The following is a 16,797-nucleotide window of genomic DNA, read 5'->3' as shown; positions in this document are numbered from 1 at the left end:
CAGAAGTTTCTTCCAGATGAAGCTCTGAAATTGTTTCTATTCCACTAGTCAAACGTACTTGTGCAATGCTCAGCTGCTTCTGTACAAAGGATTAAATTTTCCCCATCTTGAGGGGAAATTCTTTCAATTAAAGTCTTAATACTCTGGCTCCTCAGAACGACACGCTCTGTTGTACATCGTGCATTCGTTCCCGTAGGGGGCATCCCTTCAGAACATCAGTATCCCAAGGAAACACAAGAAAGCCACATCCAAAACTTGCAATGCTCAACTGTCACTGGACTGTTTCTTGAGCTGTTCTTCTATCATGGGCTTTCTGGAAGGTTGCTCTCTTTATACAGAGCAGATATATTCAGAACTACTGCTTCAGAGTTTATAATGCTTGTCACATACATCTAATTAAAGACACACAAAGTAACACCATTTTGTGAAAGCAGAGTTCACTGTGGCTCATGTTTCTCAAAGTTCCAAACGTTTTCTGTAAAAGGCCGTATCAAAATTCAAAGACACCAAGCTATTGCACCAAAATCACCAAGTACTACAAAGCAAACAGTTTAGAGAATGTATACCATATCAATACAAGTAACTTGTACAGTTCATCCTCTTCATAATGAATGCTCTGAAGAGGTTAAGACAGTATAGAAGGAAAATCAGGATTTCAGGTTTTTCTATTTGCTGATAAAAGTAAATATTTGTTTTCTGCAAGAAGAAAAGAAATTAAGATTAGCTCCAATGTTTCATTCTAAAATCAGCACTTATTTCAAATTGCTGACATTTTTCAGGATGTTTTAAAAATGTTACAAGTTTGTTTCTTTTTTTTTTTTTTTAAAGAAAAATTAAGACTAGCACCATTTGAAAAAGCATACCTTCTACAGGCCAAATATACAATTGGCTTGCACCATTCCAAAACATGTGTGGTTTTGCCATCAACTCCTCTAGCAGGGAGGGGTTTGAGCACTACCGTGGTACCAAAGTTCTTCCCCACAGGTTCAAGTTCCAACAATCCACACAAAACAGTTACAAATCAATTCAAATTCTATTACATACCTGCCTCCCTCAAAACGATTGATGAGATCTGACACTTTACTGGACTTTTCCTTTGCAACACTAGAAACAGGGGTGGGTGTCTCTTCCTCCATTCTTGGTTTCTGATTTGATAAAGCTTTATGCCTAGGGGTTTGGTATGTAACAGGTGACACGTTCTGCAGATGAATTGGCTTTGGAGGCACTGCAAACAACAACAACCATCAGTCACTCATGAACTGTTTCTTTGAACTGCCAGAACATATGTGAGATTTTTGCATAAACATACAGTAATTAAGAAGAAATGCTCTTGGCTTTACTTAACCTTAAAGTTGCTTTATGAATACAGGAACTTCATATAGTTTTTTATGCACTATCTGGTATCAGGCATCTTGTTATATTTCTTGGATAAAAGCTGAACCACATGCTACTTTAACAAGCTAGAAAATTAGGGGGTTTTCTAGTTTGTTTGTTTTTTGTAGTGTACTGTAGTAAACACATATGTGGCCTCCATAAATGCAGGTGTTATCATAAAAAAGAATTAAGCAAAGTCAAAGGATCTGTGCTGTGGAGCTGAAGAAGCTGATTTAAACTGCTGCCCCAAAACTCTGGTGCTCTCCTTCGTTACCTTCTCCCTCATAACCTCAATAATAATAGTCAGTGGAAAAGGTTTTTGCCTTCAGCTTTCAGCTTCCTTTACTCACTGAACCTTTGTCTATTTATATTGCTGAAAATCTGTCCCCTTGAAAATATTTTTTATTTTTCTTGCTTCTTCCCCATCCCTACCATTCCCCAGTCCTTCTAATTAGACTGTTAATGATCAGCCACTGTTTAATACAGCAGTGACTAGAACACAAAAGACAAGGTGACACATAAAGCAACTGAAGTCACAAGTGCTAGGGATCTTTAAGTTCACTTTTGTCTCTTTAAGCAACTATGTAGCATTTGTAGGCAGCAAAAGCACTTCACAGACAGGGTCTGAATGTGTTCCACTATCAGAGCAATGCATCTCCAGCTCCATCAAAAATAGAGACTTAATGAAAATGTCCTTAATTCCTCAAGAACACAACTCTATTCATTCCCACATAGAGCCCCCAAAACGTATTGTGGGGAGAAGCGAAAGCAGTTGATACGAAATTGAAAAATAACAATTATATCTGCCCTTTAATAAAAAGCAGGCATAAATCAGCAGGAGTGGGCAATGCCCTGCCAGTGGAACTGGCAGCCCCAGGGGCTCTGCCACTGCCCCACAGGCACCACGCTCCGGTGTGCCACAGGCACCAGCCCTACACAGACCTCCCAGGGAGCAAACATGAAGGGAAGGAGACGGGAATTGGCATTAGGAATCATGTGCAACTCATGGTAGAAAAATAAGCACTAGTACAGGATACACAATAGATGGATGTGAAAAAGCCATGTTCCTCGCATCACTGACTCTAGCATAGCTTATTGACTTACCCTTGAAAACCTGTGTACCACAGGAATGAGCTTAAATCCCATCAACTGACATTTGAAAGTGTTGTTGAAAAAATTCTTGCAAATATACTATCACATATTATGATAAACTTGAAGGAACACTTGATTAAGGGCAACTTTCCATCTCTACATTACATTAAATTTATAGGAGACAATATTTATCTGTGCTTCCAATAACCTAATTGCACTTAAGTGGGATTGTAGCGATTGCTGCAGTCTGAAAAGCACCATGAGGGACTCTATGAAGAAATTAATGTATCACGAAAAGCTGTAGACTTCAACTGTATCAACTACAAATGCTGATAAATTAATCAGAGGAAGAAGGAAGAGAATTACTGTAGATAGATGCTTTTACTGTGTATATGTGTATCTTTGGTCCTTTCAAGCTTTATTTTATATTTATTAACACAAGCAAAAAGGCAAGTTTGGGGAAGGATGCAGTGCAGAAAGGATGACTTAAAATACTGTAATTTTCAAATAGTTACAATGCAATACTGAAACAAGCAGGATATTAAATTGTGTAACTGCTTGAGCATCTGCAGTAACTGAAGCCCCTCCTGAGAAGCCACATACATTTGCTCAGCCACAGCTGCAGTGCAGTGGAGCAGCTTTCCCTATACTCCCTCTTCTCAGGGAGTTTGGAGAAGGTCTGGCAGAATTAGGCCAACGAGCATCAGATTATTGTCCAAGCGCCAAACAGCTTGCTGCGCTGACAAAGACGATGGGACAGCTGAAAAAGGCGACCAAGCGGGCTGGGAAAAGCAGGACACATAACTGAGCACGGGCACTGCCATTCCCTTGGGGAGGAGATGGAAAGGAAAGGGGACACTGGGTGGATTTACTGACCAGCACTATGCTAGTTTGTAGAATCACCTCTAGCTCTTGCAATGGATTCTGCATAACCTGTGGTCCTGTGAATTCTCTTATTTAATGGACTCGTACCTCTCTTCAATTCTTTTGTACATCTCATAAAATGTTAATATCCTCACAAGGATATATTAAAACTACTAAACCTGAGGGAATTAATGTCTACTGATAAAGCAGAAGGAATTAGTTGGAAGCTATTTTTATACTGGATCCACTGGGACAAAAATCAAATTCTAGGACGTTCTGTGGAAGCGTTGCACACTTTTGCAGCTATTACTGAAAAACCCCCAGCTTAGCAGCATTTCAGTAGGGCAAGCACAAGGAACCTCTGGTCAAACTGGACAATCACAGTATGTTCAAAGTCCCTGTAACGTCTTCAGAGGAGAATCACAAACCAAACAGTCACACCAATTCCTTAATGCAAGATACTTTCTTCTTTACTCCCTATTACCATCTAACAGACAGCATTTCCCCTAATCAGCTGCTGCTGTAGCTACTATAAGTTTTAGAAATAGAGCAATGGGAAAATGACAGTCACAAGATCAATGAAAAGAAAAGAATCAGTAGTGTAAAAAAACAACCCGCAAACCTTCTTGTAAGGTCAACCTTGTTAACATGGATTATGGAAAACAAATTCCATTAATTCTCTCCTCAATGTACTTCTGTAGTGTTTTGTTTTAATCAGATTATTTTTCAATGTGCACACAGCAAGGATCTTAAAGAAAAAAAAAAAAGTGAAAATACTGGCCCATTGTAATACTCTGCATAATACAGAGCTCTGTTTGAGTCTATAAATACTCTTGTCTCTATACTGTAGAATTTTGAGCTCATTAGGAGATATGAACTGCATATTCTGCCCAGAGAAAATCCCTCAGTATACTCAGGTAGCTGCTACTGTGTAATGCTCACCAAAATACCTAATCAAGATTTAAGCTGCAGCGCCTAGTTGGGCATTCAACTTTGTACATGGGAGGTAATGCTACAAATGGCTCAAAAACTGCAACCACCTTTGCCGACTCCAAAGCCTATTAGCAAAGATCATTTATCTCTTCTCTTAGAAAGTATAACGTGTTCAATCTCCCCCTACGCATTTAACTCCTGCTGGTTAAAAATGCTGCTATGCTTGTATTCAATGAAAGCACATAAAAGTTCCTGTGGTAAGCAGCTACAGTTCTCCTGGCTGAATCATCCTTCATCACCTCCTTGCATGCACCATCACCTTCAGGCAAATCAAATGAGCACAGCTGGATAGATACCAAAGACTTACACTCACAACAACAGTACAAAATAACTAGTAACCTAGACTCAGCAGAAAGAGAGAAAAAGTCATCTCCTCTTTAGGATGTACATTTCCACATTTTTATATCACATCAGAGTAAGTGTCTTCCAATAATATATTACAAAAGAAGACCAATAATAGTCAGATGTGCTGTGTTCTTTCATTTGTTTTCTTCCTGGAGATAATGTTTGGGATTTAGACGTTTTGTTGATAAAAGAGACATTGCTACTAGTTTCTTAAAGCACCACTGAGCTTGGAGAAGTCTAGCCAGAAACAGCACTCAGTTTTAGTTCAATTTACCTTTAACTGTAGAAATTTCATTAGCCAGAGAAATAGAGACTATATCCCAGACCTTTCAGAGGTCTTTCATCTTTTCTGGGCCCAGGCCACTGAGTATCTTCAAAAACCACAGACTATATTACAATTAACTGAGAAAGGAGGACAGGATTGATGCTACACAGTACAGTAGACGGCTAAAACTGACTGCTGAAATCTATGTGTTAAATGCTTTGTGGCCATAACATTTCACAAACCAGGCTGTCTTCTGGAGTGGAAAATCATCTCCAACCCAAACAAAAATGCCTCTTCAGCCTCAGCAGGAGATTCACAAGTACTCCTAAGCACTCATTAGAAAAATTTAAATGAGCAACTGATGCACAGCCTTGAACTGACAAGACACTTCACTACTTTGAGTAAGTGTTGACATTTCAACATATTTTCCATCCTACAATAAAACTGCCTGGTACAGGCAACAGTTTCAGTACCCAGTATTTAGTAATTGTGCATCATGCAAGAGGTTCAAAAAGCCAGGAATAAAAGAAACTAGAACAAATTGGTCAGTTTGTACATGTCACTCTACATGCATTCTGCTACTGTTAAGTTCAGATCGATGCCCAAATATCTGTAGGTAAAGGCAAGTTTCAAATTGTCTAACAACTTGCTTCATCTCTTGTGCATATTTGCCTTGGAACTCAGCAGCATATTTTGCTATTTCCACTACCTCCAATCTGGATTAGTCGACTTTATCAGAGAACACACTACACTGATGCAAAGGCAAAGCACCGTGTTTCACAGCTGGTACAGACTGTGACTGCTTTTCTCCCCAGTCCTGATTTCTTTGCTTAACTCCCTCATTGGCCTTCAGTCAGTTTAGGGCTTTGTTCCAAATTTGCTAAGATTGTCATGAATCAAACTGTACTCAACACAGAAATCTGACATGTGAATTGCTAAATTGTTGATGGAAGGAATTATTGGGGAATAAAAATTGCTCTTTTACTGTCAGTGTATCAGACAGCTAGTTTGTTTTCTCCTTGAAATGCCAGGAGAAAAAAATGAAAGTGAAAAGAAAGAATTTTATGTTGGATGCTGTGCAGAAATTTATTCACTTGATCTAGCTACCCTGAGTGATCTGTTTCCAAATATTTAAACTACTTCTCAGAGACCAAGTACAGACAAAACAGGTTCAGAGGCCAGGTTTCACTTCAAGCACAAGATTCTGGACATTTTCCCCTCTATATTAAAGTGCTATTTCCTCTATTAAAGTTAATTTTACTAAAAATAGCTGTACCCACTTGCAACACAACCTTAAAGTCATCTTTACGTGTCTCTTTTTAAATATATATATTTTGGTAGGTTAGATGAAGATCATTTTGCAGTTAGTTCATCAACAACCAAATACACTGGCATTACAAATTCAGGTCTGTCATCTTGTTTCCTTTCACTATGAAGGGACACTTAGTATTTCCATGACTAGACCAACCATTTGGAATAAACATTTCCTGCTACTAAAAACCTAAAATGTTTCTCAACCTGTACATGAAAAGCTGTTAAGAAAAAATAAATTAAAAACCACATTTAAACCAATAAACTAGAGCAATTTAGTTTGCTTGGATAGTTTGGACTCCCAAATGCTTGCCTCATTCATTCTATTTTGTTTTGTTTCAATTAAATAAAAAGGCCAAAAAGATATACTATAGAACTTCAATATGATGCACATGTTTAATAGAAATAAATGGAGAAAGACATAGGCCCATGAACAAAGCAGGCAAAAAATACTATTTACAACATTATTACTGAATACAATCTACACAGCTGCATTTCTTAGACTACACCACTATTCCTGGCTATGCCACATTTCGGAGCAAGCAATTTTGACAAACACAGAAGTCATGGCTAGGAAAGAGTAACAACAGCTGTGTAACTACTTGAATGAAAGGTGTCCAGTAATACCCAACTCCTAATTTATCTAACAGCTAAAATTTAGAATAAGTGGGCTGGCTTTTTGAAAGGCTTGAAATTATTTTATTGATTGCCCATTTCTGTTTATCCATTAACAGATTTCTAAAATATCTTTCTTTGGAAGAACATGTGCTCTCTTGTTAACTCAGCTTCAAAGACCTAGGACTGGTGCAGAAAGGCTACTCAGACAAGTCATGTGTATATATGATTCATAAAAACAACCTAGTTTAGTGAACAATAGTGGCAAAAGTTCTATAAAAACAAGCAATACAAAAAATACAGCTTTATTTTGCTCTCATTCTCCCCGAGTAAACAACACTTTCTTGACACTCCAATAAATTTCCAACCCCCTGAACTCCAAGCTGAACTCAGGACTGATGCAAAACTCTTCAAGATACATTTTCCCATTAATTGACACACAAATTGTTAAATCCACTACATGATGACTCTAAGTTATTCTAGTTCCTATACATGGATTTAGATGTGACCTCATTTTCTATAAGTATTCTAGATTCTGTCATATCAGCACTATGTCTCAGAATCCAATTCACTGAACAGGATCACGATATCAGTCTTCTAAACTCACTCTTTTTCTCCACTTTTGAGGTGAATGAAATTCCTACTGCATGTCACTCCTGAAAGGCATCAGTCCAGATTCGTTTTGAATCCAAGACTTCCAGAACATACTGACTCTTTGTTGTGATCAACTTCAGCAGAATCATCAATATTATTGAGAAGACCACATAAAAAGATGGTTTGAGGTTTATATGTCTAAAGTCAACATGTAGGTTGACCTATTTAGCTTCTAAAAGTGAAGATATTATTTACGGACACAAAGAAGGGAAATCTACTTCTACTCTACAGACTTTATTAGTCATCTTTTGCTGCACAAACATGAAGTTCCCATCTTTCCACATACTCCAGCAGGAGGGCTCCTCTCAAGCTCCACTAGAACCCCAAAAGGCCCTGAATATCTTCCCCACCACTCCCGCCTTGAAGCCAGCCTGCCAAACACTTCAAAAATAGTATCAAAACCTTTCAGCTCAAATACAGTAATTCTTTTGAAAAATAAGCCCTGGCAATAGCTTAATACAAGAAGGGTTTACACACGTTCTCCCATCTCTACCTATCAGCCACTTCTTGGGCCAAGAATGAATTTAACACTTGCTGCCTGGCAGTAAGTGCATAGCAAATTACTAGACATTTGAGATAAAAAGCATAGCTAGACCTATGTGCTTGTAACATATTAGTACGATCAACCTTCCTTCTGATAACCTTGTTCAGCAAAATATCAGAAATTACAGATTCATGGAGTATTTACAGAACACCTGTATTTCATTTACAAGCTTTTACCCCACTATTTTCTTTCTGACAAATAGAGTTCTTTCAACGTGTGCTATTTCTCTTAAAGTCTAAGATGAAGAACGATTTCCTTAACAGAAATATTTGAGACTACTTACCTTGTGGCTTTGGATTTGAAGCTGAACGTGGGGACTGTTTAACTGGCACACTTCCATTTATTCCCTGAGCCGCTTCATTGTGTACATTCTGCTCAACTAGCCTAGTTGTGGCACCCGCTGTACAAGATCTAGACAATATTAAGGACTTTGGACAGATGCTGCTGCCTGAAAAACAAATACATACAAAAACCCAAGAGTTAGAAACAGGATTAAATATAAGGTAGAATGACTATAAACACATTTATTAAGTACTAACACTTCTCTACAGAGAAAATTAGAAGACTCTTCTCTTAAAGAGTGTCTCATCCTAAAAAAATGCTTTGCCTTTCACTGAAATTTATTATGTTCTTTAAACCTTGAAGAGCTGGATATAAAAAAAGACTTCCACCATGACTAGCCTAAGCTCTTCTATAAGAAAGATTACAATATCTAACATATCTTTTCCTATCTGAATTGTCAATGTGCTTGTTCAACAGAACTATAGGTAAAACAGCATTTTTGTTCAGCCATTCTATTTCTGTATTCAAAGTGTTCACAAAATGCTATACATTCAAAAAGTTTATTTTATTACAGAAGGTAGCATCCAAAAATTAGCTAAATGTATTACAACTTTTTTGTAGGAAAGGGCTCCTATTGTAAGTATTAGAAAAAAAGAGCAAAGCAAAAAGCTGGCTGACTCTTCTATTTCATTTTTTCCTACCAGAATGGAATTTATTCTGATTAAGATCAATATGCTATTGGCAAGAAAGCTGGAAGAAAATATAAAGCAAAACATATTCAAACAATGTAGACTGTAATAAAAGCACTTATTAGAATGTGATTATACAAGCCTAAATCATGCACTGTTGTTTTGGTGTGTGAAAGCAATTGATTCTGTAAACACAATCAAAAACTTGAAATAATAATATGAAGGACCTTGCGATCTCACTTAGGTCAATATTCGTTCATCTCAGAATCCAAAAAATTCACAACTTTTTTTGTGGGGAGTAGCAAGGGAAAGGAGGAAAAATCATCTATCATTTATTGCACTGTTGTTAATTATTTTTATTTTTAACAAAATCATTAGGGTAGAGTTTTGACACTGCAATTTATTGTTATTATTTGCCTTTGCTTGCTTGTACTAGTAGAAATGCAAGCACAAGTGGCATTTTCTTTAAACATTTCCAAAAAAAGCAAATGCAAAACTGTCCTGGTTTAACCAGGATAGGGTTAAGTTTCCCCAGCAGTGGGGGGGGAGCTCTAGCCGGGTTATTCAGATACCATGGGGATGTCACATCCTGGCAGGTCACATTTTCCTGGTGGGAGCGCGGTGCACTCGTGGTTTTGTACATCGTGCTTCTCACTGCTGTATTTGGTAGCTATTTTGCTCTGTTCATTGCTATCACTATTACTGTTATTGTTATTGTTGCTGTTTGTTGTGTTGCTATTGCACTGTTGTATTAAACCTTTCCTTATTTCAGTCTTGGGGCTTTGTATTTCACTCCCTTTGTGGGGGAGGGGCAGCAGCCGCGTGGTCTCAGACCCCGGCAGGGGCTAAACCACCACAAAAACCCACTCAACCATTTCATAAGGTGATCCTCTGATGTCTTCTGAACAACAACTGCTCTGCAGAGCCTGGACCCTCTGATCTAATCCATTTCCTTCTCCCATGGCAAAATCCGTCACATCATATCAAGCCATTCCCAGCAACATTTAAGCCTCCATCTTAGAACAGCAGTGGAAAGAGAAGCCATAGCTATTGCTCAACACTGCTTAAAGATTCTTCAATGTTTTGTGGATTCTGAGAATATTTTCAAGTATTTATGCTTTACTTCTCAGCAGCTTATTCTTCCTTTTAAACGCTGAAGTAGCCGTACACCAAAAAGCTGCCTCTACAAACATGAAGACTTACAGAGGTCCATGGTGAGATCAACAACCCACGCTACCAAAGTTCCAGTACTCGGATCCCAATGCACGCAAGGCACCCATGGCTGCACAGTGTGGCATCTTTTCCTCTTCCATTTCATTCAATTAGCAAGGAATCTCCCAAGAACATAAAGGTTGCTGGTCCTAGAATGCTGCAGATAATCTAATGAGGCCCACCATGTATGGAAAGTTCTCAGACATTTGTGATCTTAGGCAGAAATTCCTCAGCTCTGTTTTCCTTGGATATCACTCCATACACAAAAAGTTGTATTGTTCTACAGCAGTAGGACCTCTGTCCCACAGCATTCTTCAATGCCTAAGAAGGTACCTTAAGTGGTACCTTAGGGAGGTGGGAGTACTGAAAGCTCTCAGACAGGCCAAGTCATGTGTTTTGAAGAGTAATATAGCCACATCAGGATGAACAGCTTTTTTCACATGTAAAGCTGGAATGGAAAAAGGTAATGGAAATCTAGTGACACCACACTTCTATATAAAATTGAGTAGTCAAATTATGTGGATAAAAATCATCCTTTAACATCCCTGGAAATCTGAGCCCTGTTTTCTAGTCTGTGAAACGTATTACCTTCCAGGTCACATAGACAAGAAAATTGTGGCAGAAATACAGGAATTTTCACCACAGACTTGTATCTAGTGTACTGTATGCAAGTATATTATAACAAAATCCCCAAACACGTGATTTTTAGCACATTACAAAAATACCAAATTCTTGCTCCACAATCAGCAGCATGCATTTCAATAGGGCTGCTCAATTCTGTCCATTTAAGTAAGCAATAACACCGTCTACCTTTTAGAAATAATGTTGTTGCCCTGTAAGTACAACTGAAAATCCCATTAGGCATGCAAAAAGTCAAACATGCTGCAAAAACCTGCAGCTTTTACTGGGCTGAAGTAGATTCCCCATTGTGATTATTTCTGACCTGATTAAAGGAACACTCGTGTATTACTGCTATTCCTATGCTTTATAATAACAGAAATTTTCCTTGAAGTCAGAAATGTAATGTGCGACAAAACACTACCAGCCAGTTACTGCATTCACTAGTATATGATTAATACCAACTCTTATAATCAGGGATAATTAAATACTCTGAAGATGAGAGAAATGTGGGGAAAGATTTAAAAAAATTCAAAATGGGGGCAGGCAAGAACATAAGTGAGAAAGAGGAGGTAATAAGTAAAAGAAAAGATAAATAAACACTGTAAATTTGATAAGCACTTAATTATTTTGCTTATCATCTGCAAGGAAATGAGAAGCTAGAATGCTTGCAAACATGCTTGCATTTGCAAGAATGTTTGAAGCTAAGCGATGCATTATCTATTTTTTCAGAGCATTCTAATTACAAGTAACTTGAAGCCATGAACATTTACACAAACATAATCAGCCAGCTTGAAATGCCAGTAACATGAAAAAAAAATGGTTTATTTATATTCACAGAAGGTTAAACTAATGTTTTATTATTGGATAGGTCCTCCATCAGCAGTTCCATAAGCTTCAGGAAGACAATATCAACATCGTTAGGTCTTCTATTATATTTATTTTCAGTCCCGCTTATAGTACATAGTGCATCACTGTTCCATCACTGTCTAATTTGTACTGCCATTATGATCCCACTCTTTATCATATATTCTGAATGAAAGAAATGCAGCATTTCTGGATGTAACCAAAGTCTATGGGAAAAGGGTTATTCTCTTGTGACTGCCAGGAGACAAAATTTAAGTCTCAAAATTACTTCTCTTAAAATTATACAGCTATGTATACCTAGTGTGCTAAGCATCAAGAACACCTGCCATAATGGCTGTGGTCTTAATGTTCTACTGCTAGATCTTTTCATGTAAGATCTATGCAAATCTTCACCCTTCCTACTCATCCTTGGACATACATGGAGGTTCAGCTAATAGTCTACCTACCAAGCACTGGTTTAGCCACAGTAACCTAGCCATACAATCTCCTGCATCAGTTCAGAAGAGCATTAAGTAGCAATGACACTACAAGAGACTAATTCAACCCATCCACTTACCCACCAAACACTACAGGTGCTGTAGCAAGGCCAGGACAAGAGTGAGCAACTTCCTGAACACAAACAAGAAAGTAGAAAGCAGCTTCTCACCCAGGCAGTTACAACAGATTTGTTGAGACCTGAGCAGGAAATCTAGTAAATCAGGTCATAGATTTTGCCCACAATCATGTCCAAACGTGCCCTCAAAACTAAGTTTCTAGCAACTTGGTACCTACCCTTACCCTTCACAGGTTTGACCTGTTTGTGAGAGGAGCCAACATGTTACTAAGAGGCTTATGCTGCTGATGCAGACCCAAACATGTTTTAAGAATAACTGGACTAAGTCCAAACTATTGGAAAATTAGGAGTACAGAGGAGCAGAATAGGAAGTCTGGGGGTCCAAGTTTCTCTCATGAAAAAAATCTACCTTCCTCCAAATTCTATTAAATGCTATCCTCTCAAGTTAATTACACATTTGTGTTTTGATACATCTTCACAGTGCTGGTAAGAGTTGTGAATACTTTGCAGCTGCAGAATAGTACAAAAATTTCATATTGATATTCTGTTCTGTGCAGATGGGCTCTAAAGGCTAAACATCAGGTCAGCCTTTAGTGTGGTAAGCCACTGCTGGAATACTTGCACAGAGCTGATAACCCAATTCTGTAAAAAGAGAAAAAAACCAAACTTTTGCCGAAGTCAGGAGGGCTGTCTCACCGAAGAAATTACGTCTTCTTTCTGCAAGAAGGTGCTGACCAAAAAAATAAAAGGCAAATATCATAAGGTTTAGAATTATCTTTGAAAAGTGGAATCTCGGCAAAGCATAGGACACAGATCACATTCTATTAAAGGATTCGTTCAGATACAGATGCTGGCAAAATGCAAAAATGTAGGATTTTTTCTTGCAAAGCTATTCTCCAGACACAGGCAAAAATAATCTAAGTCCAGCAGAACAAGGTAGGCCACTCTCTGAGAACGATGAAGTTGTAAAGCATATAAGGCTACTATTTCTCACTGCATGGGAACATTCCTAGAACTACCAAACAAATATTATCCTCCCTTTCATAGCATTTATTGCATGGAGTAAATAAATCTTCAAGTAAATATGGTAGGTATAAATTGTAGATAGCAAGAAGTGTATTGATATTGCTCTTTTAGTTCAACGACCCCTGTGAATGCCCTCACAACATCTGATGGTGAAGTTAAACAGATGAAACAATACTGAACTTAAAACCGGCAGGCCAAACACTTCTACACAATACTTGCTAAGAACTAGAAAATATTCAACTTCTTGGTAGATATGCTACCTTACACAGTAACATAAAGCAGAGGTTTCCAAACTGTGGTATGCATAACAGAGTATGTGAAAACTTGCCACAACATACAGAGCCATAATACAGGAGAACCAAAACAAGCTTCAGCAAGTTTAATCGCACAACACAAAAAAGATATTCTAAGAGAAGCAACTTTGACTTTTGAAATAATTTAATTTTTAGTAAACTAAGGTGGGTTGTACAGAGCATCAAGTGACAGAACCCAATTCAGACATGCACACATATCTGCTTGGTTTAAGATGAGACATCACTGTGTGCGTTTGGTTTGTGGGTATTCCTGAGACTCAAGCATCCAATGGTGCCTTTCCTATGTTTTGTCAAGCTTCATAGTTGTTCTGGCTGGAAGAAACAATGCATCTTTCCCACAGTAGCTCATTTTTAGACTGAAATAGAACTTATAGTAATTGCTACTAAAGAGCTACAGTTTGCAAAGTTACCAGCTATGGATGACACTACATTTAAATAGGTTACTGGCTTCAAGATCATAAAGTCTGAGCTTTAACAGGAATATTAAGAAAATAAGATTTATCAATAATCTTCTCATCTCAGTCTCGGTATACTGTATATTGTGCAAAGTAAAGGACTGAATGGTGAATTTCACGTTCACTACAAATGTCCTGCCAACACTGGCTACAGCAGGCAGACTCAGTGGACTGCTGTCTGTCGTCCTGTCTGCCTGTGATCTTTGTCCTTTTGGCTCCGATCTAATAGTTATTTCCATGCAGGCAGACTTGCGCATCTGCTGTGGGTCTTCTTAAAATGAGTAAATCGGCAATTAATGGGATTATCTTTCAACATTTGTCAAAATTTTGGATTAGCACAATAATATAACATGCACTACTGGAGCTGTTCCAATAAAACAAAAAGCACTGTACAGGACTTCAAATGGCTTTTTGCCCAGACTGAGCCCAAAAAATATTTCCTTAGAAGTAATTATGGTTTCTCCATGAACATGCATTGATTACAGTACATTTCTTATCAGAGAGGGCACATTCTGGAGTAAGGAAAACGGAGGCACAGTGTGAGGAAAGGAAATGCACAGCAAGTAAAAAACCACCTTCAACATGTGGAGTCTTTAAAACCATAATTTGATAGAAGTCCAAGTGGTATATACTATGAATGTTAAGTAGTTATGTAAAATAAAACAGAAAGAGGAACAGTGGACAGCTTTTTAAAACTATTTAAGAGGCACAGTTTTGATCCTTCTGAGAACAAGCCCCCCTTGCAGCCAACATCATCTACACCTTTCCCATACTGAACCACTGCTTTCATACTGTCATCGACAGTCTAGCAGTGCCACTGCTCACTAATCACCCAGTTTTTGGAGGTGACTGGTGGCGAAATCGATGCTGAGGCCCTTTAGGGATAGAAGAGTGGGAGGACTGCTGACGGACACAGGAGTGGAATTACAGAGCACTGCTCATGAGACAGGTCACGGAGATAACGTGTGACAAGCTTACTCCTGGCCATTGCTGCTGTGGCTTTCCACTCCTACCTCCTCCCCCATCGTAGGGAGGGGAGGCAGCAAGCCTTCGGGCCATGCTACTGACCGAGCAGCTGCTTCAGCTGGCAGGACCCCAGAAACCTGCCACTGCTGCTCCCCCTGGCACAGGACAGCAGGGCTGCTGGAGGGAGCAGGCAGAATTACACAGGGCCATGGCTGAAGCACGCCAGCATCTCCCTTGACTGGAAAATGCTGATTTCAAATAGGCTGCCAAAGCACAGCTTGCAGTTTGAAAGTAGTAGCTTATGACTGAGGTCCTCTGCCAAAGACACAGCATCTCTTATGCTAAGGTTCTTATGAATCACCTACACTCGTACACACTGGGACAATGGCTTTGCTGATGGAGGTCATACATCAACTACTTAATGAATAATGGGGGTTTCTTATATGAACAGAGACAAGCAACATTCAAGACAACTCTCCAGATTGAAGGGAGAGCTCCAAGTATGAAGAGTTCTGTTTACAGGAATAAGCACTGCTCTTTCACATACTTTGTTCCTGTATTACAAAACATTCCCTCAAACTCTTGTTTTCACTTTGGTCTTTGAGCACGCATTATCAAGCCCAAAATCTAAAGAGAAAATATGCAGTAGTGTTCTTTTACTTGTACAGACTTTTCATAGCTTGTTTTTCATAAAATAACGTCAATACCTCTTTCAGCAGTTTTGGGCAATATTTCTTCTTTCTTTTTATCAAGCTTATGTACAAGATTTAAGGGCTACCACAGTTCCTGATCCTACAAGCCATGTACCATGAATTTTGTGTAGTTCACCACAAGGTTACCACAAACAAAAAAAAAAAACAGAAAAAAAAAATGGGTAAGTAACAGCAGCTTCATCACTCCAGGATAAGGCAGGGTAACTTGGATCCTGAAACCAAAGTCAGCTACCCTGATGTTACTGTCTCATTTCTACACCAGGTAATTTCAGGTAATTCCTCCCTCCTTGTCAGCACAGCCTTTTGTCAGCACCATAACACATGGTGACAACTTTTAGCTCAAGAACTGCTTCCCACACGGCCAGATTTCACAAAGTCACGGGAGCGTCCTGACTACATACGTCAACCTCTTCCCCTCTCACAATCATGGGAACATTGGTGAGCCCCGTATCCGAGGGTCACTCCATTCCCTCCCCACGAGCTCTGTACGGTTTCCTACACGTTTGACAAAGAAAAGAGTTGAGTAAGGTTTGTGTGGCTTTCTTGAGCTCCTACTGCATTAGTAGCCATTTTCATTATGAACCCTAGCACAAGAAAAGACAAACAGGATGCACCTCCACCGAGTTTTCCCCAAACTGTTTTTTCCTTTTTGTTTTCTGTGTAGAGCTGTGTGAGGTGAGCAATGTCCCCTCAATATTATTTTACTTAACACTGAAATTTTTTCACCGAGTTTTTGACACCAGCATATTTTGCACAGATGGCAATCACTATTTTCTACACATCCCTAGCTCTTATTTACTAAATAAGACATGCTATTTGCATAAGCAGACTCACTGATCACAGAAGAATCACTTGTCTGAGCAAGGGTTGTGGCACCAAGCCCTATGTGGTTCTTTCGCTTTATTTGTCAAGTCTTAAGATGATTTCTTTTCTTCCTGTTATCATAAGATAAACAGCATGACACCACTGTGGGCAGCACAGTCTAACTTCATATTAAGGAGAGCACCTGCACTACTGGGGTCATGTGAAGGAAAAATGCAGCTAT

The 16,797-nt window shown here is 38.7% G+C and overlaps 1 protein-coding gene across 2 annotated transcripts in view; it reads right to left on the bottom strand.

The window, feature by feature from the left end:
- FGD4 (FYVE, RhoGEF and PH domain containing 4) overlaps positions 1-16,797 on the bottom strand; it is a 118,204-nt gene that overhangs the window by 36,833 nt on the left and 64,574 nt on the right. For both annotated transcript variants that reach the window (XM_074826252.1, XM_074826253.1), the window contains exons 2-3: positions 8,341-8,505; positions 1,045-1,225 (exon numbers count right to left, since the gene is read on the bottom strand). In XM_074826252.1, the coding sequence (XP_074682353.1) occupies positions 1,045-1,225; positions 8,341-8,505 (346 nt within the window). The remainder of the gene's footprint in view (positions 1-1,044; positions 1,226-8,340; positions 8,506-16,797) is intronic.

This window comes from Strix aluco, chromosome 5, assembly GCF_031877795.1.
Source record: "Strix aluco isolate bStrAlu1 chromosome 5, bStrAlu1.hap1, whole genome shotgun sequence".
Classification (NCBI taxonomy): domain Eukaryota; kingdom Metazoa; phylum Chordata; class Aves; order Strigiformes; family Strigidae; genus Strix; species Strix aluco.
This window is presented reverse-complemented; position numbering and strand designations above follow the sequence as displayed.